Raw genomic sequence first — 26,908 nt, forward strand, 5'->3', positions numbered from 1 at the left:
AGTGAATAACTTTGATATGAAACACAGACTCAATTTAGTTTATTTTATTGCTAAGGTCAAGTCTGGGGGTCACTTCATCACGCCTAGGTACTTCAAGTGTGAAGTATCCTATTACAAACAAACTTCATGGACTGTTTTGATAATAATTCAATGATTTAATATCTGACAGCGAATTACAGTATTATATAATTTCATGGGACTCATAAATACCAGAAATGCTTTGGGATGTGTCGTTCAACCGTTAGACTCTTTTCCCAAACGTTTTTTGGGTCCAGCAGCTGGTACCTATATCTAATTATAGTCGAGAATCCTTTTTCGCAAAAATGTCAGTGTCTAGTACTATAACTGCTGCTTGATTTCATCTAATAAATGAGTAATCTCTTGTGACGTAGATAGAGCAGCAGCGTGAAAACTTGTTTTGTGTTACGTTTCTAGTTTTCCCCAGATTCTAAGAAAATACGTTAACAATATCCGTTAAAATGTGATTCTGTATTGGGTATACCTACGGTTGGCACCAGAGTGTTGTTTCTGTAACGTCATGTAACTCAGCAGTTTTACTGCATTTATTTTTTGTTAATAACAAATCATAAAATTTGAAAAAGCATAGGCGTAATAAGTGTGTACCACGCAGATAGGGCTCTGTGCTAGTTATTGATTATCACAGTTCGTACCTGTTGAGTAACAATACAAATACTACTAAACATGTTATTTTCTTTTAATGATTTATTATCCCACATCATGAACATATAGAAGAATAATAACTAATTCTTTTTTTTAATTCAGTGTGCTCCGTTGTCTAGTAAGGTGTATAGTAGCAATAATGAAGGCCTATATCACTTTTATAATAATTAGCATGAGGATAAAACCCCATCGCGTAATCATCATTACTGGTATTCTCGTTATCAAAGAGAAACCACTCCATTTGAGCCGACATGCCAACAACTTCTTGACACTGGTTAACGTACGGGAATAGGTAGAATGGACTGTCGGTTGGCAGATGTATTGGATTTGTACTGAATCCCTCAATTTGACAGCAAAAGTACATCTTGGTGTCACTGTCATATGTTCCTTCTGGAACATTACCTCCGTAGTTGCTTCCATCCGTGTTCTTGTCATCCCAGAATATAAATCCTGCTTTCATATCTGAAGATTAAACAATAACAAATTGAATAAATGATACATTACATTAATTTATTGGTTTTTAAACATACGTGATGGCAGAATTTCGTTAAGCGTGAATAATTGTGTAGTGGTTCCGTAATACATAACAGTATAAATTGCTGATGCAGACGAGATCAGGGTTACAGTATGATGCACTAAAACAAGCCATTTGATTTTATTTGATTTATTTGCATCTCTCTAAAAGTACTTATTAAGATGGATGTTTATAAACAATTAAACATTTTTTTTAATAGATGCATGAGCCCCGAAGAAAAACTGATCGTTATTAAAGTACGAATGAATTTAACTTGTTGCCCTTTCATTCATTCATTCATTTATTTGATTAAAATCACATAAAAAAATGTAAAAAGGTTCATGAATAAAACAGTATTAAAAACAACATATAAAACAATGATACAAATATTTTAAAACATCTAAAACCGTATAAAAACAATGTTTAAAATATTTTAGGCCTACAAATATTTAAAAACCATTAGAAATTAAAGATAAAAGGTTGAGAAAAGGTGATTTCGATCAGGATCGTCCAAGAAAACCAATAACTCAGGTTTATTTTAATTGGAGTCCTTGAGGTAAAAAAAAAAGTTAACAAAAAAGTTTAAAAAGAAGTTAAAAATAAGTTTAGATACTATGCCGTTTCGATGCGAGATTGTTTTTAAATAAATTTCTAAATACATTTACACTCTCAGTACTTTTTATCGTACTTGGTAATTTGTTTCATTCATTAATTGCTGAAGCATAAAATGTGCCATCTATAACATTACAAGAGATTGGTGTTGGTTCCCAGCCTTTATAAAATTATTACCAAGATATGATGCTACATTTCTATACTGCATTTTGTGCACAGTGTCACTCTGTCCTCAACACACAATAGCCCTAAGCTATCTACTTCGTTTGGTCCTACATGAAATAGAGGACCTTCATTAAGGATAAATCTCACCATTTTGTTTTGCATAATCTGCAGTTTATTTTATAGTGCTTTTGGTGCTGCAGTGTACCACGATGAACACGCATAGTCAAAGTGGTTTTGAATGAGGGCATAGCAAAGAATTTTTCGTTTGTTTTCTCTAAGAAAAGATGCTTGTCTATAGAGAAATAAGTCTACCATTAATACATTTTACTCTTATATGGATTAATATTTGTTCACCTGAGAGAATTTCATCAAGTGTTACCCCTAAGTGTTTGATTGTTGACACTGTGTTTATAGGGATTTCATCACAGTATACTTTAAAATCCCCGATCGACCATTTTCAATTTATGTTTGGTTCCAATTAACATTGCCTCAGTTTTTCTCATATAGAGGGATAACTTGTTGTCAATGAGCCATTTATTACAGGATGACAATTCTGAACTTAGTCTTGAGGCTATTACACATGGGGTCTTTCCAGATACTAAAAGAACGCTGTCGTCAGCGTATGAAATTAACTTACAATGTACCCTTATTTTTATATCGTTAACATAGCATAGAAATAATAGGGGCCCTAATATACTTCCTTGAGGCACATCATGAGAAATTCCAAGTGGCTTAGATTCTACCTTATTTGTATATACTAATTGTTGCCTATTCTTAAGATATGATTTGAACCAATCTATTGATCCAATCCCAATTGCCTTTAGTTTTTCGATCAATATACCACGGTCAACTGTGTCAAATGCTTTTTGCAAATCTAAAGATACAACGCCAGTGTAATTGTTATTATTATTATTGTTACGTGTTGCACGTGAGAATATTGAACGGCATAAAGCATGACTTCAACATAACAGTACTGTATATGTAATATATATATCTAAATTGATACTTACTTGCTGGACAACTGGCTCCAACTTGGTAGATACAGTATTGGCCATTTGGCCACACCCAGTCGTAATCTGTTGTTGTGACATCATGCTTCAAACAAAAATTGTCGTACATGTCGTTTTGCCAGATTGGGCCCAGGAAATGGTTTGGACTTGACCATTGATTATTTTTCTCAGTGTCATGCTTCCGCCAACCAGTGTGCCATTTAAACTGTGGCGCTAGAGGACACCCACTTGATGGCTGCGGTAATCCGTATGTTCCTTGGGGCCATGTGATGGGGATTTCTACAACGGGATCTAGAAAACCATGTCATAGAAAACTGCATTAATTTTGGCACAGATAACATACGATCTGAGCGCACATTCCTACTGAAACCTCTATACAATTCCCTTATCACAGTATTTTGTATTTGTGTTACTGGTACTTTGAAAATGTTATTCAATTTCAATTTTTATTCGGAAACACTTTGATTCAGTGGCACAAACCATTCGGTGGTACATTAAAAACAAAATATACAGTATACAAATGGTATTTGATATTTCACTTGATAAACTGTAACTAGTAACGGTAATTATAATATACAATAATAATTATTATCTTTAGTTAGGTAATGTGGATAAAATAATGGGATCTAGTTGTCATTGATCATTTATATAATGTTTACAATTTAAATCGATCTATGCCGCAATATTACATTTTCAATATAGATGTTAAAGCATTAAATGTATTACATTACAAAAATAATGTTACTTTAAGTATGCCTACATTATTGTTGATCTACTTAATACCTTCTGATTTAATTGCATTCCTGTAGGCTGGGTATCCCCACATGGCTTGATCCATGTTTGAACGTATCTTTGCTAGATTGTTGATCCAATCTGCCTTACATAGACCATCACTGACATAGTTGCTGAACTGTGTCCAGTAGTCATCAGTGAAAACCTCTTCCATACCAATTACTCTAATTGAAATAGGTTCGTGCATGTTGACATCACCACTTCTTAATGTATACTGAAAACTGCCGAATTGTGTTTGAGACGTCATACCACTCTGAAACTCAGTCATGGTAACAGTCACTGAAGCACTGAATCCAAAAATACCAAAACCAGTTGTAGTACTCTTAGTGTTCTGTAAATCAGAAGGAAGAGACTGCTAAAATAATAGCTAACTACAAACTGAATGCATGGTTATCTATGAGTTTAGAATTGATTTGCTATGTATCAATCATTATATTTGTATACATTATTACTTTTAATCGTAACGTCTGAATAGATTACATGCGCACGCGTATGTAGACTTTTAATAAGATTGTATTCTGGGTTTTACAAATTATGCAGCCTCTTTAAAAGTCATTTTTATAGAAGACTCAAATAAGAACTTAATAGAATTTAATTAACCGTTTCCATGGCGTAGTGGACAAACGCTGATTGTGTTTCTTGATATCGATCTAAATTCTTTGTACCAAGGTTGACTTCAGTTACAATACTCTGAAATTACAATGACGTAATGAATGTCAATCAAAATATGAGTAAATACTCTATGATAGATCAAATGGTTGTAAAACTGGGTAGGTAGGTATTAGGACGGATTCATGTTTAAATTTTTGAAATTGCCCTTTATGAAATAGCCGTAGCCATACACGGGCACGGTTTGTGTCAAAGATTATTTAATAGGGATATGATATAAACTTCTTTTTAGATTTACTAATTTACTTACAACACAAACAAAGCGTTATACTGCCTCGGTTCTGGACAACTACCACCTAAAAACCACCACCACCATTTATCAGGTAGTACGATACAATTATACCCAATGCAAAGTATTTTACGTAAATGTCTGTGTTCGTTTAATAGTTTTTAGAATTTAGTTAACAATTTTCATTGTGAAACGCAAAGCTGCTATACGATATTACTTACGGTTCCCCAGTCATCAAGAAAAGTCATGTATGTTGCGTTGTTCATAGCATCAGGAAGATTGCATGCTTCTATTACAAAACTTTTTGTCAGGGGATATTGATCAAAAAATGCAAGTTCTGATGTGTACCGAGCTTGTCCAAGATTACACACTGTACGGTTCTCATAATACACATAGTGGTTGGAATCAATGGCCCTATAAACTTCTTCGTATGCTATCCAGTGGTATTAGAAAACAATTTTTTTAAAGAAAGCAGTTACTGTTTAGATAATGGATTGACAATAAGAATAATTACAGTACTGTATTGTGTTTTAATTTTTTTTTATAAGAGGAAATACTATATATATATATATATATATATATGTTTCGTTTTATACGTCTACTTACATTTACTCTTTGAAAATTCAAATCCAGCGTATTTGTTTGAAAAACCAACTTAAAAAAAAAGAAATGTGAAATTAGAATAAAATCAGAATTTATTACACGTTCATTACACGATGTTTAGCTACTGTTTTTATGTATTTTGTAAAAAAGCACACACTTCGGCGTTTAATTATCCGAAATCTTGCCGCTTTTACTTTACTAATTTTTGTTTGGTGTAGCACCATTGTCCAGTTTCTACGGCATTTGTGTAAGTGAGCTGCCCCATATTTGTTGGTCATTATTAATGAATAAAATAAGAGATTGTCTTCATGTAAAAGACTATTTTTACTGAAATACTTTAGAAAACGGCACAATTACACTGATAAGTCACACTAACCTTTCCAATCAGTTTCTTTCTTCAATTTTTGTTGGTAACTTTCAGTACCCCAGAATATTTCTTGGCTAACTGAATTTGAACAACTTGAGCGTGGTACAAAGGTTACCTTTAGAAAAGTATTTATTATCTTTAAAAAAAATCTGTTATGTATATAATATCTGTCATAATTACCGGTCTAATGAAATCGATTTGGAATACAGATAATATTTATGCCAGTTTAAAGGTAAAGTCTCCTCTGGTGTAATTGATACAGATATCTTTGATATTGATTAAGGAGTAAAGTTGTTGTTTTGTCACTTGTATGTAAGTAAATGAAACATGAATGGGTAGCCTTTTTTGGGCTGATGATATTGTATTATTAGCTCCCAATGAACTGAATGAAAAAATGTTTAATACTTGCAGGAAATTTTGCCAAGGTATCTATTATCAGTAATTTTGATTAACAGAGTAGGAGCCTATATTATGGGATACTAATGGAGATAGTTCTCCCATTGTTCTGTATGGTGCTCATTAGATTAGATCTAGATAAATTAGAGCGTCTCTCTAGCTCCAAATGGCACGCTATATCTTAAAAGCACCTCAAAATACACCTTGTGCTACCTTAGTATATTATGGAGAGTTTGGTTTATCTCCAATTAATGAGATGCATAAAGCTCGTCGTATAAAGTATTTCGAAATTATAAAGATGGAAGACTATTGATGGCCAAAATAATGTTTATTGGAATGCTACAACTTAATTGTGAATTTAAAGACGCTATCCTTATAATAATAATTAGCGATCTTCAGGTAATCAAGTGTAGTTTGAGTTTGTTTTAAGAAACACTTGAAAACCAGTTAGCAAATGCACAAGAGAGCAGAGCATTTTAATATTTTACCATTACACCGTATGCAACTAGTCACTCATCCTGATGATATGTAAATTAGCTTAAATATGCAAATTAGGGTGAATCTACAGGGTTACCATATCTCAACAAGGCCATATAGATGGCTACAGTCGCGTGCTCAAGTTAGTGTTTACCGACCGACCGACCAACCGACCGACCGACCAACCGATCGACCAACCGACCGAAATTGCTGAACATGTTTAAAAATGTTGAAAATGTTTAAAAACATTTATATTTTTTAATTTACACGTGCGTAGCCTGTCACTTTTGACGTGCTCGTATAACGTAGTTTCGAGTTGAAAAGTAAGTCAAGAAAACAGAAATCGGGCAAAAAGAGTGCGTATTAACATTTAACGCGCAGTACGCGTGCAAAAATCTGCGCACTCATGGACATTTTTTAAACGCTTAAAATTGCCTGAAACGTACTCTTATTTTATCTAAAATAAATTTTGACAGTTTGGAAAATTTTAAGCGCGCGTACGCATGCGTTACATGCGCTACGCACGTAATTGTATTGCCATATGATGATTTATGCCCTGAAATTTATGAGTACCAAATTTTATTTAATTGTCATTCATGCTTGTAAAGATATGATTACAAACGTGATTTCATTAAATCGTACGTAGACCGCACCGTGAAAACATAACCACATCGATTCCTGGCCATAAGGAATATACTGTGAAAAATTGACTTAGCTAGATTAAACTGATATCAAGATGAGGTCATATACAAGTTAGTGTTTACCGACCAAGCGACCAACCAACCGACCGACATAGTTAGCTGTAGAGTCGCGTTGCACGCGACTAAAAACTAATTGTTAGTTTTCACTGATTAATTCAGAATGTATATATTTATATTTGCTCTAATGAAATATTTTACGAAAAAATGACCGGAAGTACGACATTTGACCCTTGACCCCATTTCTCAATATTTGCATATATAATGCAACTAAAATGTCTGTACAGACTTTGTTTTGGCCTCAAATGACTCGGATACAGGTTTTCTATAGTTATTCCCAAAATCACGCCTTTGTCACGCACCTCGAAATTATGCAAATCAGTAAATTATCTCGAAAATGCTAGAGAGTTGATTTGTTCACGGACTTATTCACAATGTACATATTTGAATTTGCTCTAATAAACATTTTGCAAAAAAATGACAGAAAGTACAACATTTCACTCTTGACTCCATTTCTCAATATTTCCATTTATGTGTCTAAAATAGTTTTTGCTTCAAATGTACTGTTTTCTACAGACATTTTAGTCGCATTATGTATGCAAACATTGAGAAATGGGGTCGAGGGTCAAATGAGAAACAATGCACTAGCTCGCGGCGATTGTCCTCTTGTGGACGGTCTTTGGTAGCGGGGCCATTCGGCCCGGGACCATTCGACCCTAAAGATGCAATAAAGCAAACATTTTGAAAACATTCTCGAAAATGATCATTTTTTAGTTACGCGAACAATGTAAACAAGTTACACCCTCTGTTGGGCCGCTTGGCAAATGCACGAAATAAACACAGTTTTCGAAGTAATAAATTTAATATAAAATTACATTTTTTTAATTTATTTTATATATTATATGAACATTTTCAATATCAATAAAATACGGATGTTAATCACTTTTAAAAACTTGATAAATACCAAAAAAAAAAAAAAATGAATATGGTTTAATTTGGTTTAAAGTGAGACGTTTCGGCTCACAAAGTGGGATGTTTCGGCCCAAAAGTGGGCCGAATCGTCCTACCAAAAGTGGGCCGAATCGTCCCGGGCCGAATCGTCTCAGGGTCGAATCGTCCCGGATTCCAGTCTTTAGGCTTAGCTAGGCTTAGTTTTGTAGGCATAGCTGGTAAACAACAGTAACGTACGAACATCGTACGCTAGCTATAGACCTAGCCTGACGTTGTCTAGTTGCTGCATTAATTGTCTTTCTGTTTTTGCCAGAATCCGTAATAAAAATTGGGGGAAACCCGGTATTTTCGCTGAGAAGTTTCTTCCATTTATTTTGGCCTTCACGATCGATCGAAAAGTGGGTGGATCACAGAAGAAAAACTGAAATAACAATCCGCGCGCAATGCATGTTGGGATGAGTTTATTCTATAATCTATTTATATATAGCCTATTATAAAAATATAAATAATTGATTTATATAATATCATAGCATTGTATAGCACGTTAAGATATGCATCACACTTTTTTAAAATAGTAAACCATATTCCTCGCATGTCTTGCAGTTTTGGAAATTATAAAATGATGCCGCGTACAAATATTCGGCGTGCCTCGCATGACTCGCTGCCTCACACTTTGGGAAAGTTCAAAAGTTATATCAGAGAAGATTGACCCGATCGTCCGACAATCGACATATCACAATTTAGCAAATATGCTTAATTTAGCCGGCCCTTGGAGACCTATGTAGAAAATAATTTAATCAATTTTGATATTGGTGTAGGCCTAATCATACAATATTTCTGTTTTAGTAGGCTAGGTAGTACGAACGATTTTCCTTTGTTATCCACGTATCAATTTCGTTGTCTTCCTGCCTCGCACTTTAGGGAAATGATAAAATGATGTCTCGCATTTTTTTATAGTAAAACGATGCCTCGCATAAATATTTGACTTGCTTCGCATGCCACGCGTGTCTCGTTGCCTCGCACTTTGTTGTTATATATCGGTATCTTTATTTTCATAAAACATCAAAAATATAATACAATATTAAAAAATATAAAAAAGTTGAATTGGGCCACTCATTTACAATCTGTTAATATACAGTATAAATATAAAGGCCGTACAAACATCTATGTAGCTTAAACGTACCTGATCAGGCACACTGTATTGGTTATCGGACGAAAGTTTGCCATTGTCGAAAGTCATTTTAAAAACTTTTCTTGTCGTTAAAAGTCCAGGATCGACACCGCCAATAGCAATATCACTTCCATCTGGATTACCATCGAGGACATTATAGCCAATTCCCAAAAAATTTATTCCCGAAGGAGCTGGTAAAGCAGCACGGGATGTCACAACAAAAAGTGTGAACAAGAGCACAGCGTTTGACGTAAACTGAAACCTAGACACAAGCCAATAAAAAGTCTTTTGTTTAGCAGAGATTATATTATGTACAACTATTGAATTTAGTAGTATTATGCAAATAGGTCTGCATATATTTCTCATGAGTTAAAAATATAAAGAGATCTCTGTTTTATAACAAAATGCGCATGAGAATAGTATGGTCTTTTTATGATATTCCATCATTCGAGATTCGATTTGCAAACAAATGTTGTTATTTGGGGTTAGCCTTTAATCGGATGGTAAAGTTTAAATGTGTCAATTTTGCTTGATGTTCAAAAATTAAAACTATGCCTAAATAACGTTGTATTACATACCTTTGTTGAGCCATTTGATGTATGGGTGGATGTATACTCAAATGCTGCAAATAACAATCATGGGTAAAGCCTAATGACAGCATCTGGCAAATTCGGACAATTAAGTATGTTCTTATCAAGATAATTTTTTCACTGATAACAGCTTTCTACCAAATTAATTAGGTTTAGGCCTACGTATAGGTAATAAAACACTCTAAAATGTTTCACTTATATATATAAATTTACGTAAGGGCAAAATTCGGTAAATGTTTAATCGATGGTATATAAATTTGGTTCGTAATTTCGGTACTGATTTTAATCTTATAACATGAGTCATTAGTTTAAAGCACATCTTCTATTAGAATATTATGCCAATTGTTATCATCATCAACCTCTGTGATTTGTGAAAAGTTGGTTGAGAATTTATGATTAAATGCATTTGATATACAAATGGGATCTACAAAATTGACGTCATTAATTACTAAACTATCTGGGGTGGAAGATAACTCTGGGATGCTGAGATGAAAGCCGATACTAAAACGTATATCATTTAATCTCGGAAGATGAGACCACGGAGCTATAAAATTAGCTCCTTGATAAGACTGCAGGAGAAGTGGTGCTGTATTTGTTTCAAAAGTGGGCGGGTCGTACGACTTGTACATAGGCCTACAAACAACTTGTAAGGAGCACATCAATAGCAAAAATTAATCATTTCTTAATGTTTGTTATAAGGATTTATTAGAGAGAATGAATGTACGCCATGCAATTGTTCTTTTCAAGATATGGATATACTTAGCAACATAACAAAGTATAGCATCGCTATTCTTTCAAAGGCTGGTACCTCAACAGAACATAGCGTGCTTTTCAGATAGAAGGGTTTCCATTTGAATTCTGATTTTACCAACATAGCAAACTAACTGGGCTTGCTTGAGCAACTCAGCATTTGTGATAATTAACACTATACTATTTTACTATTAATTTTGGTGTACAACTGCTGAAAATGTATTATTAGAAAATAGATTAAATCACCCGCGAAAAACCATGTTACTCTATTTGCTCAAACTCATGAAAATTAATTGTCACAGATGTAACAATATAAAACGCCAACAAACAAGGCCATATACATGGCTGCAGTCGGGTGCTCGACCGACCGACTCACCCACCCACCAACCGACAGACTCACCCACCAACCGACCGATATAGTGAGTTGTAAAGTCGCGTTGCACGCGACTAAAATGTTTTAACAATCACATGGTCAATATCATCAATGGTTTTTTGTTAATTCATGCATTCATTCAATTACTTAAATTCGGATAGTATATCTATATACAAAACATACAAAACAAAAGAAGAAAAATAATTTCACCAGAAAATGACTTACAATATCGCAAATTAAAAAGAAGGTAAAACTATAAATGCATATATAAAAATAATGAGTATATACTGATAGTAGAAACATTCACCTTCATCTGAAAAAGTTTACAAACGCAATTTCGTCATAAAAAGAAAAAAAATCCGAATTCTTCCACTTTCATTAATAAAAACATATATTTATTTATTTTTTTTTATTTTTATTTAATTTGGATTTATACAGTGCTTTTCCAAGTGACTAAATACTCAACTAATACTTACAAAAACAAATATAGAAAATGGAATGAAAATACAAATATATATATATATATAAACTATGAGGGCCTATACAAAAAGTTACCGTAATTACATTAACATTATTTAGGAAAGAGATGGGTTTTTAACATTTTCTTGAAATATTGCACATTTAGGACCGATGTAAATGGATGGTTTAGTATCGGCGTTTATAATTTCCACTTGTTATACGTTTATAAAATAAAAATAGTATCTCTATTTACATTAAAGGCCTTCATTCGTATAATAGAATGCATTAGACACTGACACAATTGTTTTGTAATACCCTAATTTATTTCGGTATTCAATGTTAAACTATAGATTAAAATATAAGCGTATTGTCTCAATCAGATAGTTGACACGCAACACATATTGTTTCCCTTGTCAGGGAAATTCAATACACTTATATACGTCATTAAGGTAGACCTTATCTACTCCAAATTTACATTAATATATGAATTTCACAACGTGTTGGTTAAAAACGGCACCATCTGGATCAATAATTCATTTAGTTCAATATGATACAACTGATATTATAATAATTTCATTGATAACACTAATTGATACCAATTGGTATTACAATTATGACGAAGGCATTGGTCCCTGATATACGTGCATACAGATAACTTCGTTTGTCGACAGAGGTTGCCACCTGGCCTTTTACCACCCAGTCTATAGCTACCCATTCCCTTTCGCCAACCGGCCTCCAGACACCTTGTCTTTTGCCACTCAACATTTTTCCACCTTAGGCCGGTCTTTTCTGAAAGTTGATTTTGATCAGCAATTGAATAACATTTTGTTCTTCTTATTTACAATTATATCAGTTGTCCCGTTGAAAGAACAAAATGTTTTTATTATTTTTTTTAGAACCAAAAATATTTTATAAGAGTAAGTACTAGAGAATATTGTTTTGAACAGATAAGCCTATAAAATAAAAAATAATATCTCTATTTACATTAAGGCCTTCATTCGTATACTTGAATGCATTAGACACTGACACAATTGTTTTGTAATACCCTAATTTTTTTTGGAATTCAATGTTAACCTATAAATTAAAATATAAGCGTATTGTCTCAATCAGATAGTTGCAAAAGCATATTTTATAATTCTCACGAATCGAACAATTAGAAGTTTAAATTGATTTTGTATACTCTACTGTAATTTATTTTACCATTTTGACCATTGTAGGCTTAATAAAATCCTTATGGCTTAGTCCAGGATGGATAGACCTATTATCTATATATAAATTATGGCTAATTCTGACATAGGCGAGCACAATGCAAAAACTTCGGTACAAATCTCCGCCTTGGATACCTACCTTATCTATCTCAGATGTACCGCGAAACGTAGATTTGATAACATTAATGTGCAGTTCGACGCTATTTTTCCATATTTCTATCTTAGCAAGATATTATAAAGAGTTTTTTAACAACATTTATGATTTCAACAGTAGATTTTCTACTCAATTTCAATTCTTGGCGGTCAAGTTATTTCCGGGTTTATGATAAGTTCACCTTGCAGCAACTTGGTTTCAACTATTTTCTCTCTTTTATACACAAGGGAGCAGTTAAAATAATAGATTTGACCCTAAAGGTGACTGGAAACAGGCACTTTCCATCAATCAATACAGTGTCCCTTTGGAAGACGGAAGAAAAAAACAGATACTATAGTAGGACTGGAGCTTAAGTTGGCCATTTTAGTTTTTTGTTTATTTTAGGAACAGACCGCACATGTGAAAGGTACAGTAGTTAAGAAATAAAAATTATACTGAAAATCAATAAAGATCAAATTAAATATACGCCATAAAGAATCGGAATATATTGTGGGGAATAGTATTATAAAATTACATAGGGAGATTTGATGATAAGACATTAATCGAGTGAAATCCCGATAGCTGAGTTTTATTAAGTAAGCTGGCAGGAATAACTGTAGGCTATCTAGAGATGTCTGCCCATGTTGCAAGTCGTAATGTCTTCTTTCTTGGGCCGAAACGGCCCACTCTGTCACGGCAGTTAGTTTCAAAAGATGTTTAAATTAACTATAATGTATTAATACTTATTAGGATGATATTTATTTGAATAAACGCCTCTCCAATAAAACATCACTTTCTATTAGATAGAGGATATCATTTGATTATAAATGTTACCATATTATTAAAACTAAAAAATTTAACTTATATCCCTCGAATAAGCCCCTCCCTCAAATGAACTCTGCCTCTCCGCCTCCCCACCTCCGCCCTATAAGGGCCCTACCAAATAATAAAGACTATACTTTAAAATGTTATTAATCATCTAAGACACTGTGAAACAGAATAGATTAGTTTTACGAATGTCAAGCATTTTCAATAATGGTAACCGACAGAAAACGTAAAAGAAGAACATTATCATTCCGAGAACCATAGTCTACACTTCCTAGAGGGGAGCGAGCGAAGCGAGCTCACCCTCTAGTATTTATAATTATACTCCTCTTTCCGTGCTAAACACAAACCTTTCTCGTCTTGTGGCCTTAATAATTATAGATTTGTTTTGTTAAAATATTGTTATCTTAAATAGACATGAACATAATATGTAATGTGTTTACTAATTGAAAAAAGTAACATCATGTATGTCCACGCTGTTTACCACTTTGTTTGTATTTAAATAAATTTATACCAATTGTGTCACTGTGCTTTGGAAACTCAATCTCGTGTCCCTCAAGGATCGAAGAAAACTTCATAGTCTTTGTCTTTTTTCTTTTGTAATTAATGAAAAAAGAATTTTCCTACTTTCTGTATCCCTCTTGCCGCTGGCAACTGTCTTATAAATATCATTTTTAATGCCGTTCCTGCCATTTGGAACAATCTCCCAATTAACATCCGAATTACTAATAATTATCATTATTATTATTAGTTAGCATTAGTAGCATTTCAACTGGATGAGAACAGGGCCTAATTATTTCCCAAATCGTAATATTAGATTTTAATAATCACAAAATATATTTACGTTGGTGTTAGTAGATAGGCGGATCTTCTAAATTTTACTGAGAGTGAGAAAAGATATTACCTATACGTTGGCCTTGATTCCTCAAAAAGGCTATGCGTCTTCGACACATTCCCGACGTCAGGTTCGCCAGTTCCTCTTTTATATACGTACAGGTTCTCTTCTCTCAGACGTGCTTTGAGATTTGAGCATGCCCAGTCCTAGTTTACAAATTCCCATTTTTTAGCCTTAGTACTATATACAGTTTCCTAATGCTTTCGTCCTCTTGAATATAAATGCGGCACAAAAAAATACAAAATGTTAATGTCAATGTTTTATGATCAATATCATCAATGGTATTTTGTAAATGACCCACAGTATTGCAACATTTTAAGAAGGTAAAAGTTTAGGCCTACATGTATATAAAAATGAGTAATATACTGACAGTAGAAACATTCACCGTCATCTGACAAAGTTTACAAACGCAATTTCATCATAAAAACGAGTTCTTGAACTTTCATATTTATTGGATGGTTAGTATCGGCGAAAATAATTTCCAATTGTTAAGTATTTTTTCTAACTAGAGTTTTTAACAGATAGGCCTAAGCCTATAAAACAAAATATAATATATCTATTTACATTAAACGCCTTCGTCTATTAACATTCACCTAGACACTTCCAATAACATTCATTTTTATTTTTTTACAGTTGAAAATTCTGCATTTTACTTTATTATTTTTTGAAATGTATAATTAAATATTTCTTTAAAAAAATTATATGTACAATTTTTTTTGTAATACCCTAATTTATTTCCGCATTCAACAAGTTAGCCTATAATTTAAAGATATGACCGTATTGTGCCAATCTGACACGCAACACATTTGTTTTGCTTGTCATGGAAATTACTATATACATTTCACAATGTGTTGGTTAAAAACACCACCTGGGTCAATTATTCATTAGCAAAATATGACACAAATAATAAGTTGTTTTTGACTGATTGATACCGATTCTTATTACAATTGCGACGAAGGCACTGGTCTCTGTTGCACGTGCATACAGATATAACCATTTGTTGACAAACGCAAATTACCGTAACAAAATGTTTTAACAGTATTCATGTAATTTACATCATTTTTAGTATTTTATTACAATACAATATTATAATTTACTGCTGTAGTGGTTCTATGTTGGTTTCCCCTAGTACATTTCCTCTGGTATTTTTTCCTGGACATCTTTTCTCCTATAACATTCTATTGTCTCTTTCATTTTGGAGATAATGAAGAAAACATCAAAATACCTCTTAATTTGAATATAATTGAATATCCCGTTCATGTCATAAATGAGGATTTGTAAACTCGATTGAGATTTATGAGTATGACTACCATGCAGCGGTTGAACGATTTTGTATTTTCGTCCTTTGATTGGTTGACGCGAATCAACACGCGGAAGAATTTTCTCGCGGGTGCCGTGAAAGTCGCGTTGTCTCTCAGGATTGTCCAAACACAGAAAATAATGTATTGACATTCTTTGAATGAGGTTAAATAAACACCTTTTTTATTTAATAAACATGTAATATCATATTTTATTGAATTTTACAATTTTGATATGCAAAATATATTACTAAAATAATGTAATTATTTTATCGAAAAGTTCATATAACTGCCGAATTAGGGCGCAATTTGTTTACTTCGTTCGGTGATATTTTAGCCCCTATATTTCTAAAACTACAAGTCAGATTTTTATAATTCTTTCTTTATTATAATATTACTACAAAATACAATGTATGATTTGTTTGAAAATTGTTAAATTTTATTTTTACATTCTTATGTGGGTCGTACAGTACTATAGTTTAGTTACGTTTATGATTATATTGTTTAAGTTCTGTCCTACAGTAGGCCAGAATATATTTACGTTTCACAAAATGTTTGCTACTGATTGTTCAACAAAAATAATTGTCAATATTTCTGAAGAAAGAACAGTAATTAAACTGTTACGTCAAAAAGTTGAGCGGAAATATGGAAAAATGTCCAGGAGGAAACCAGTCTGCTCCCTCCAAGAGCTATAAACCTATATTCATCACAAAAATGTAACATGTCTGTGTCAATAATAAATAGCTAACGAAAAACGTGTGCATTTTTTGGTTTTGTATTTTATCCAACATTAAAGCTGTAAATCCCCTTTTGAGGATTTGGAAGGCTATCCCTGGTATACTATACAAAATGATTGCGTTTTTTGTATGGTATCAAAATAAGTGAAATCAGTCTCAGATTGAAAAATAAACTTATTTAATTTTAAAAACTTTAACAAAATTAGATTTGTTTTAATGAAAATAAAAATGATATAAAGGTGTTGTTTTTCTGCATATTATATTCATTGTATTTTATCTGTAAATTGGTTTTATCATGCTGAAATAAATTAAATCAAATAAAATTACGTTTTCATGATTAATTTTTCATTATTAATTTGTTTCAATTGCAATTTCTGCTTTTTAGTTTATTATGTTTGAAATGTATAATTATATACAATTATTTTGTAATAGCCTAATTTATTTCAGCATTCAATGTTAACCTATAAATTAAAATATAAGCGAATTGACTCAATCAGATAGTTGACACGCAACACATATAGTTTCCCTTTTACATACGTCATTGAGGTAACCCTTATCTACTCCAAATTTACATTAATATATGAATTTCACAACGTATTGGTTAAAAACGGCACCATCTGGATCAATAATTAATTTAGTACAATATGATACAACTGATATTATTATAATGTCATTGATAACACAATTGATAGGCCTACGAATTGTTATTACAATTATGACGAAAGGCATTGGTCTCTGATACACGTGCATACAGATAACTTCGTTTGTCGACAGACGTTGCCACCTGGCCTTTTACCACCCAGTCTATAGCTACCCATTCCCTTTCGCCAACCGGTCTCCAGACACCTTGTCTTTTGCCACTCAACATTTTTCCACCTTAGACCGGTCTTAATTTGATCAGCAATTGAATAACATTTTGTTCTTTGTGTTTTTTGTCAGAACCAAATTTCTGTTAATAAATTGCTTGTTTATGGCTTAGACACAGATGTTTAGGCCTAAGGTGTATAGGGCTAAGTTGTTATTACGCGTTAATATTCTTTGCTAAAAGCATATTTTATCATTCTTAAGAATCGAACAATGACTTATTAAATAAGTTTAAATTGATTTTGTAAACTCTACTGTAATTTATTTTACTATTTTGACCATTGTAGTCTTAATAAAATCCTTAGTCCATGACGCATAGGCCTAATATTTATAATAACTCTTTCCATGCTAAACACAAACCTTTCTCGTCTTGTCGCCTTAATAATTATAGATTTGTTTTGTTAAAATATTGTTATCTTAAATAGACATGAAAATAATATGTAATGTGTTTACTAATTGAAAGAAAGTTGCAATTATTAAAGAAAGTTGCACCTCTCTCTTAAATATCATTTTTAATGCCGTTCCTGCCATTTGGAACAATCTCCCAATTCACATTCGAATTATTAATAATTTTCATAAAATAAATTCCCTTTTGGTGATTTAGAAGGCTATCCCTGTTACCATACAAAATTATTTTTGTTTTATCTATATTTGTTTTCTTGACGTAATAACGTGTGAACGACAGTCTGCAAGATATTTGATAATTTGTACCAAAGTCATTGTTACTAAACGCTTAAATTTAATAACCACCGTTATCAATCGCAACAACAGATACTGAACAGCTTTTCCAATACGATTGCACTTATAAATTAAATTGGATTTACCGAAACAACACGAAACGAAAGGTAAGTGATCGTTTTTTAAATATATGTATAACGTATATTTTATAGTTGTTCTATTTTGTCTATTATACATGAATGTACAGAAAAAGCAATTATGCCTATATAAGAATATTTGTGAAAACATTATAAATTAGTTACAGGGACAGTAATGGTATTTTATTTGTTCCAGACTGAAACATGACAACAACTTTCATTTTACTTATACATGGTCTTTTGCTAGTCCATGGATTCACTGACCCACCGCCATACCAAATTGACCCCATGTTTCTTAAGAACGAGATGGTTATAACTGGCGCATATCCAGGTGGTATCGACTACCTTGGTATTAGCTATAACCTACTGTATGGTAATCCAGATGGAAGCCCAACGACTGCTGCACAAGACCCTGGACTTCGGCCAACATGGAAAGTATTTGAATGGACTTTCAATAAAGGTTCAACGCCAGACCAAGTTGTTTACTCCGCATCTTCAACCTGTTCGTCAGTCAAACAACTAGAATTGTTCCACAACGCATATGCATATGCCTCTAAATTTGAAACAGATGTCAGCTTTTCTGGTAGGCCTAAACACACATTTTTCTTTTTTCCCATAAAGTTTTACCTTTCGAGGGCCAATATTTACGCCAAATAAAATATTATGTTCATTAAATATTTAACTCTTTAACGTCCACATACTAAACAAAACCAAAAAAAGTAAAGCTGAAGTCTAAATTTTGTTTTGTTTCAGTCGGTGTACGATTTAGATATGGATCGACAAAATTCAGTCATAGCAGCTGTAAGTTTCATAAATGTTTTGATTAATCCAATCCCATCATTTAGATCATTTTCAATTCGGTATCAATGTTACTACCCAATTTATTCCTAGTTGATACTCTAATCTTAGAACTTAGATCTGTCACTCCATTGTGTTTGTAGTAATTCTATATAAAAACGTAGATGTAGATTGCAAAATCCCCCAATGTATATTTTGAGTCTTTTGTGAGATTAAATTTACTCGCCTTTATTTACATGTTTCGTTACAAAAAATGAACTTCATCCTGCCTTAAAGCTTTGTTGAAAGTAGAGAATATTTGAAGGATGTTACTGCTGTAAATTCTATGACTTAGCAATATTATTTAATTTGATTTAGGCCTAAAGTCCAAATCCGTATCTGGTGAGCTGGCCGCTGGAAAAATAGATAATTCTTGCGAAAAATGTTTTAGAAAAAAAAAAATAAAATGAAAAGGGTGGAAGGTAAGTCCTGATACGGGCATTGCATTGAAATTGCACAAATAATAACATACTCTATGCTACAATTATTTTTACAGACTATAAGAATGTAATGGTGTCAATAAATTCAAATTCCTATGTTTATTATGAGGAGAAAGACTTGTGCAATTTTGGACAGGCAAGATTTAAATATGAGCTGGCGCAGGTTGATAGGTATCCACTATCAAGATCTTTCGTTAACAGGGTCAATGCACTTCCCAACATCTATTCTAAAGCTAATTATGACTACATGAAATTTATTCATGATTTCGGAACAGTAAGTGTATTTGAGTTTATACTGTTTTGTATTATAATAGTTGTTTACTAAGAACAATAACTAGCTTTAACTGGATAAACTTTAATCCTGTTAGTTATCATTAAATACAAATTGAAAATCTGCCGATATTTTCTAATTAAAAATATAATCTAAAAGAACTCTAACAAGTTGTGTTTACTTACTCTGCTTTTATTATTAGCATGTTGTGAACGAGGTAAACCTAGGAACTAAAAACGTGAAGCGATACCAGTGGTCAAGTTCAGCTTTTGCATACTACTCTTCGGAACATGTATGTTATTAGTATAGGCTTACTATTTTTAAACTTATGGCTCCATTATTATAAATAATTCTATAGTTTACCTTGTGAGAAAGATAATCCTCTTTTGGTATATCTCAAACCTAACCTTGGGGGTAGGCTATACGATTGGTTGACACAATAATTTATTTCCTTCAGTATTCTTCGAGTACTTCACTTGGAGGGTCGTACATGGGCTTTAAAAGCTCAATTGATGTAAACACAGATTCAGTTAAAAGGTCTATGGATACAGGGTTTAATGTTGGTTTGCAAGTTGAAACATATACACTAGGAGACAGCAACCTTGCCATGCCATATGCATACCAATTGATGGGTATGGAAGAAGTATTCGACGTTCAGTACTGGCAGTTGCACCAGGATTATGTGAACTCAGGAATTCTGTCTGATGATTTCTATGGTCGTCTTACAACTATGCGATATAATATGGAACAAGCATTAACTGACTATCCGGAATGGTTGAACAGTGATGAGGCACAAGAAGGTACAGTATCAATTAATAGCATATGTACTGTATGGTCTATATATAAATTATGCTTAATTCTGACATAGGCGACACAATGGAAACACTTCGGGAAAGATCTCCGCCTTGGATACCTACCTCATCTAATTCAGATGTACTGCGAAACGTAGATTTGATAACATTAGTTCTCACTGTTACGATAATGTTCCATATTTCTTCGATTTTTAAGCGTTGGCGGCAAAGTTAGTTCCGGATTCACAGTGAGTTGTCACCTTGCAACTTCTTGGTTTCAATTAAGTTGGCCGTTGGTGGCGATAGCAATTTTAGTTTTTTGTTTATTTTCGGACCACGCGTGTGAAGGTACTGTAGTTAGCAAAATAACAATTATACTGCAAATTAATAAAGATCAAACTAAATATATTCATAAAGCATCGGAGTATATTGTGGGGAATAGTATATAAAATTACATCGGGAGAACTAATGATACGATCTTTTGTTTGAAATCAAGTGAAACCCCGATAGCCGAGTTGTTGAATAAGCTGGCAGAACTGTATAACTGTGCACTATCGGTGTCCCGTTAGGACCCTGGCATACTTCTGACCATGTTGCAAGCCTTCTAAAACGTCTTCCTTCTTAGGGCGAAACGGCCCATTATTGTGTCGCGGAAGTTAGTTTCAACAGATGTTTATTAAGTTAATTAATGTATTAATTATACCAATTAGGATGGTATTTATTTGAATAAACGCCTAACACCACCCCAATAAAACATCACTTAGAATAATAATCGCCGCCCTCTCCACATCTAATAAACGCCCATCCACACAATATTGTATTCTATTTTTACAAAATTGTACTATTTGTATTAAAATTCATCGGACTGTTATCTACAATTTACCAAGCATTTTTCATTCTTTGCTACCACTTTTCATATCTACTAGAGGATTTTATTTGATTATGAATGTTACCATTATTATCAAAACTAAAAAATAAAACCCTCAAATAAACACCTCCCTAAAATTAACTCCGCCTCCTCACCTCCACCCTATTAGGGCCCTGTTACAACCGCTAATGTAAAAAACGCCAGCTAATGTTGAAACAACCGTTAATGTAGAACAATCCACCGCTAATGTAGTAAAACCTCCAGCTAATGTAGAAACACCAAAAGATTACGGTAGTAAATAACAAGCACGAATGTGCGATACTCGGGGTACAGCAAAAGAAGCTGTAATGACGTCATAAGACGGGATGTGGAGACATCAGTTAGGTATAATTACTGTGTGACTTTTTTAATTGTGAGTATTGTGCTAGGACCCTAGGCCGTCGATATGTCTAAGCCCAAGGAATCATCTGTCACGTTAATACTGAAGTGAGTAAGGATAAAACGTTATTTTATAACTCGACTACGGTAATTTTACTGAATAGATTTTATTGTGAATCCTTTATCGTGAGCTGGTTTTAAGTATACTTTATAGTCCCTAATATTATCAATATTCTTAAAATATCATTATTATCTTTGAAAATCTATAATTAAATTGATCATGATTAACGTATTCACAATTAATGTAAGAAATACATGCGTTGGTTTCTGGATCAAAAATCAAAAGACTAACATCAAAAAATGTGTATAGATTCTGTTAGTAAATGCGGTGTTATCATATCACGATTTTTAGTTGTATTGTGCACACTACCATTTCGTAGCGTCTTCCTTGGCTTTTGCGCACGCAGTCTTCTCTCTGTCATGGTCTTAGCTCTAAAAACACCCATCAGTAGAGGGTGACATTAAAACAAAATTTAGATTATTTTATTTTGTTTTCGGTTTGTTTTTGGTTGTTTACGGTTGTTTGTGGTTGTTTTCGGTTATTTTCGGTTATTTTCGGTTGTTTTCGGTAATTAGACTGACCTCTAGTTACTTATTCGCCGTAGAGGGCAAAGACGCAAAAAAGTTCGCCGAACTAGGGTGGCAGATGGTAAATAGGTCATCGATCCATACCAAAATATTTTGGTAGGTCAAGTGTTATAACGTTCGTAAAAGCTAGATACGTATTCGCCGTAGAGGGCGTAAATGCATAAATATTATCGAACTTTGACCGGAAGAAGTAGAAGAGGTCAAGGCTAACATCTTGTTGCAATGACAACTCAATTAGACAGTTATTACGTATTAAAATCTGTTTTAAAAAATATTTGTGACTGTCCCTTTAATTGAAATTGAATAAGAAACTAGGAACTAGTAACAAACTTCACAAACATGTTTTACGACCTATCCAGGTCGTACCATCAGGCCGAATGATGGAATTGTGGCGTTTGGTCAATGACCCGTTAGTAACGCGTCTAGGTATTTTGTTGTGGATTAGATACCTTTTTAACATTTTTTTCTATTTTGTTGAAATAGAATAACTTTTAAATAATTAAAATAAGCAATTATCGCAAGCATAGCTAGAAATTATCTATCTTTAAAATAGGCCTAGATAACATGTTGTAGCAATGCTTCTTTCAGACGCTATAATAACTGTTCCCATAACATGGCCGGTCGGTAATTTTGGACTTCCCAAAACAAATACTGGATGTCCAAAGACCCCAGGATTTACGTTCCATTCCGGATGGAGATACCATGATTCAGAAGATGATGACAACAATAACTACTGGTCAACTCCGTTGCATTTTGTAAGTGGATCAGTTGGTAGCAGAGACATGGCACAACATTTCTGTATGAAAACTCAAAATACAGTTACCATGTATGACGGTGATTGGCCGAAAGGGCAATATTGCGTTTTTCATCCATCCAGTGGAAACTGCCCAGTTGGTAAGTAGCCTGAACGTATGAAAGGCATTTACAAAATCATATTTTTTTGGTTCGTCCTATTTTATTACATATATATGTATATGTATGATAAACATTTTTAAGCATAATTTTTTTTTTCTGTCATTTGTATGTTACACAAATATTCTTTCACCTTTAATTATCAAACAAATAAAATACATAATTTTCGAATAGAATATTTCAGCGTTTTTAAACTATTTAAAAAAAACCCTCAATTTTTTTTTCAAATGAAAGAGTAGGCCTACTTTCACAAGCGTTTCCAATGCTAGAAACGAGCGCACAGTTATTATGCTCTGAGACCACAATAGCAAGGGATTGGATCAAACCAGTAAATTGCACTTTGTGTATTCCTCCTATTATGTAAATTTGCTGAGTCACCGGCAATGAGCTTATTGGTGGTCATCAGTAGCTCTGTGAATTGCACATGCGCAGTTTTATGATCCATGAAGAAAGTTTGAAAAAGAATCTAGCGAAATACGCCGATTAACGCTCTCAAATATTGGTGTTTTTAGTTTTTGCCAAACTGTTATTGTGACGACTTGGTCTCCAAGTCGGACTATTCTTGAGCGCACACGTAATTTGAAATGAGAACATTAGCTCTGAAGATCAAAAGAACCGACACGCGTTGCAAATCTCTTTTAATATAGTTGTCTCAGCTGTGCATAAATTTCTTAGTGTTGCTAGGAAATTCAAATTTCATTTTATCAGTTTTCACACTCATAGCTTTTTGCGTTTAGCACAATTCTAAACTGCAAACAAAACGTGTGCATAATTATGCTACAGTACCAAATTTGAAAATAAAATGGTAGTATGGAAAATGTTATTTGAAAAAAAAGTAGCATAAAGTCTGTCCAAGAAGAATGTACCAGTAGTTAATTTATCACAAACAAATTACAAAAACGGTTGGTTGCTCATTTTGAATAAGCAGATTTTTACAATTTTTTGAAGGAACATTTCGCCGTTTTCTTTCACAGGCCATCCGTATAAAATTATAAACAATTTAAAATACGAAGCCAGTCAGTAGTTATAATTAGTTTATGCATTAGTTTTTCTACTAGACGAATAATTGAAATTCGTGTTTACGATCAATCTTTTTATTGTTTTTCATAGTTTAGAACTGTATTCTTTTGAATTTTGTAGGAATGGCCGCCGGATATATTCATTGGGATGATGAGGATGACGACAACAAAAATAGCTATTCGGGATCACTGCCACGTGGTGGTTATGGTAGTAACACTCTCATATATTATTGTTGCAAAGTTGACGGTTTCGCTGAAAATGCTATCTACCTTCCTACGGATAGTCCTTTCTACCTGTTCCCTTACAAAAATATTTGTCAGTCGGTAGAAGGAGCAAACGTTAATATGGAGTACTTTAGATGGGACACAGAAGACGATGATAATGGGGATTACGCTGGTGGTTACTATCCTTATAAAACAACTAATAACAATCACCGAATATATTACTGCTACTATACTCCTAAGTAAATGTAGAGTGCTATTATAGCCTGCGTGTGTTCAACCAATGTCATGCATGTATTTGTTCCTGATCAAGAGCTCTGTTACACAATTGGATATAATGAGATCATAATAGGCCTACAATATAGAAATAATAATATTTTATCATTGCAAACCCCGCACACATTTTGACTGGCTGCCTAGTTGATGTAATTATTGTTACCGTACATTGATATGGTTGATACAATCTATACTATTTGTATTGTTTCTGATCAAAAGCTCTGTTACCCAAATAAATATAATACAGTAAGAATGAAATAGGCCACCAATATAGTAATATTTTGTCATTCCACGCGTTGTACACATTTTGAACTGACTGACTAGTTGATGTTTTAAAGTGGAGGCACAAACAAAATTAAGTTGTTATTTTATTCAGTTCATAATAAACATTAATTTCACCTATATTCAAGTATATTTTGAATTTCTTATACTAGAAGGTATCTTATAATGATGTTAAGGTTCGGGAATCAAAAAGATAGTACAAAATTAATTCATTCATTTATTTGATCAAAATCACATAAAACAAGTAAAAAGGTTCATGAATAAAACAGTATTAAAAACAACATATATAAAACAATAATACAACTATTTTAAAAACATCTAAAACCGTATAAAAACAATGTTTAAAATATTGTTAAAATATTTAAAAACCATTACAAATTCATAAAAGATATCAAAAGGGTGAGAAAGGTGATTTCGATCAGGATTGTCCAAGAAAACCAATAACTCATGTTTATTTCCATTGGAGTCCTTGAGGTAAAAGAAGTTTAAAAAGAAGAAGTTTAGATGCTATGTCGTTTTGATGCGAACTACTTTTCTAAACTAGAGGGTGAGCTCGCTTCGCTCGCTCCCCTGGGAAATGTAGACGATGATTCGGAATGAGCGATATGTTTAGATTTTTAGTTTTATAATATGGTAACATTTATAATCAAATAAAATCCTCTATGGATATGAGAAGTGAGAAAAAGAATAACAAATGCTTGGTAAATTGTAGATAACAGTGCGATGAATTCTACTACAAATAGTATAATGGTTCAAAGTGATGTTTTATTGGGGAGGCGTTTATTCAAATAAATACCATCCTAATAATTAATACATTATTTAATTTAAATTCTTTTTGAAACTAACTTCGGCGACAGAGTGGGCCGAATTGAAACATGAGCAGATATCCCGGTCCTAACGGGACATCATCTTCAAACCAAAAAATTAGAACATTTCACCTATGCTATACTGTATATAGGTATACAGTATATACTGTATATATTCTATATGGCATATAATATGCATAACTCAGCACTATAAGCGTTTAATGCATCAGGTCATAGGATACATCAACATTTATCAATCGTATGTTAACGTACGTGGATGTTAAAAAATGTAATGATCACCTATAATTCGTCAAAGTGATGAATTAAATTCTAGTTTTTAGTCCTTTTGGTGCTGCAGTGTATCACGATGAACACGCATAGTTAAAACTGGATTTGAATGAGAGCATAGCAAAGAATTCTTCTTTCGTTTTCTCTAAGAAAAGATGCTTGTCTATAGAGAAATTTAGTCTACCATTAATACAGTCTATACTTTGGATTAATATTTGTTCACCTGAGAGAGTTTCATCAAGTTACCCTAAGTATTTGATTGTTGACACTAGTAATATAGTACAATGCAGTATACACAAATCTATAAATCGATGTATATTAAAAGGAAGATAAAGTTAATAGACATACTGTATTCTATTTCTGTCTATTTTGTATTAATTGCAAAAGCAAACAAATTTAAATACAAATTGCAGAGTCATCGCAAATAATATTAGTTCTCACTGTAAAATCAAGGTTTGCAGTCATGCGATCACAAAACTACAGTTTTTTCCGTGCTCACGGGTATAAGGACATATATAATATATATAATTTCATAGTCGTCTGTTAAATGTTCATGTTTTGAAAAATCTTCCAAAGTATGTTAATATC

The 26,908-nt window shown here is 32.9% G+C and overlaps 3 protein-coding genes across 3 annotated transcripts in view; 2 read left to right on the forward strand and 1 right to left on the reverse strand.

Moving 5' to 3' along the window:
• LOC144843746 (BRCA2-interacting transcriptional repressor EMSY-like) overlaps nt 1-6,355 on the forward strand; it is a 100,380-nt gene extending 94,025 nt beyond the window's left edge. Inside the window, exon 24 of the mRNA XM_078700671.1 lies at nt 6,344-6,355. The gene's annotated coding sequence lies outside the window, so the exon portion shown is untranslated. The remainder of the gene's footprint in view (nt 1-6,343) is intronic.
• Nucleotides 712-20,858, reverse strand: LOC144843403 (uncharacterized). Its single transcript, XM_078700188.1, has 10 exons — nt 20,748-20,858; nt 9,914-9,957; nt 9,348-9,597; nt 5,652-5,757; nt 5,279-5,326; nt 4,894-5,105; nt 4,375-4,464; nt 3,766-4,105; nt 2,983-3,273; nt 712-1,143 (listed from the first exon to the last, which is right to left on the reverse strand). The coding sequence occupies exons 2-10, from the start codon at nt 9,925-9,927 to the stop codon at nt 797-799; spliced, it is 1,698 nt and encodes a 565-aa protein (XP_078556314.1). The 5' UTR covers nt 9,928-9,957; nt 20,748-20,858; the 3' UTR covers nt 712-796.
• LOC144843404 (uncharacterized) lies at nt 18,487-25,281 on the forward strand. The gene is made up of 7 exons (XM_078700189.1): nt 18,487-18,865; nt 19,036-19,083; nt 19,616-19,833; nt 20,033-20,122; nt 20,288-20,630; nt 23,104-23,409; nt 24,568-25,281. The coding sequence occupies exons 1-7, from the start codon at nt 18,487-18,489 to the stop codon at nt 24,912-24,914; spliced, it is 1,731 nt and encodes a 576-aa protein (XP_078556315.1). The 3' UTR covers nt 24,915-25,281.
• The last annotated feature ends 1,627 nt before the right edge of the window (nt 25,282-26,908 follow it).

The sequence above is a fragment of the Antedon bifida genome, chromosome 5 (assembly GCF_963402885.1).
Source record: "Antedon bifida chromosome 5, ecAntBifi1.1, whole genome shotgun sequence".
Taxonomy (NCBI): domain Eukaryota; kingdom Metazoa; phylum Echinodermata; class Crinoidea; order Comatulida; family Antedonidae; genus Antedon; species Antedon bifida.

Bases quoted from the DNA above. Each gene is read 5' to 3' on its own strand.
- LOC144843404 (XM_078700189.1), top strand. From the start codon at position 18,487: ATGACAACAACTTTCATTTTACTTATACATGGTCTTTTGCTAGTCCAT. The intron at 19,084-19,615 runs GTAAGTTTCATA...TTATTTTTACAG, and splicing joins AAAATTCAGTCATAGCAGCT to ACTATAAGAATGTAATGGTG. The intron at 20,631-23,103 runs GTACAGTATCAA...TGCTTCTTTCAG, and splicing joins CAGTGATGAGGCACAAGAAG to ACGCTATAATAACTGTTCCC.
- LOC144843403 (XM_078700188.1), bottom strand. The intron at 5,758-9,347 runs GTACGTTTAAGC...ACTTTTCTAAAG, and splicing joins AATACAGTGTGCCTGATCAG to GTAACCTTTGTACCACGCTC. The intron at 3,274-3,765 runs GTATTAAGTAGA...ATGGTTTTCTAG, and splicing joins GAATGCAATTAAATCAGAAG to ATCCCGTTGTAGAAATCCCC.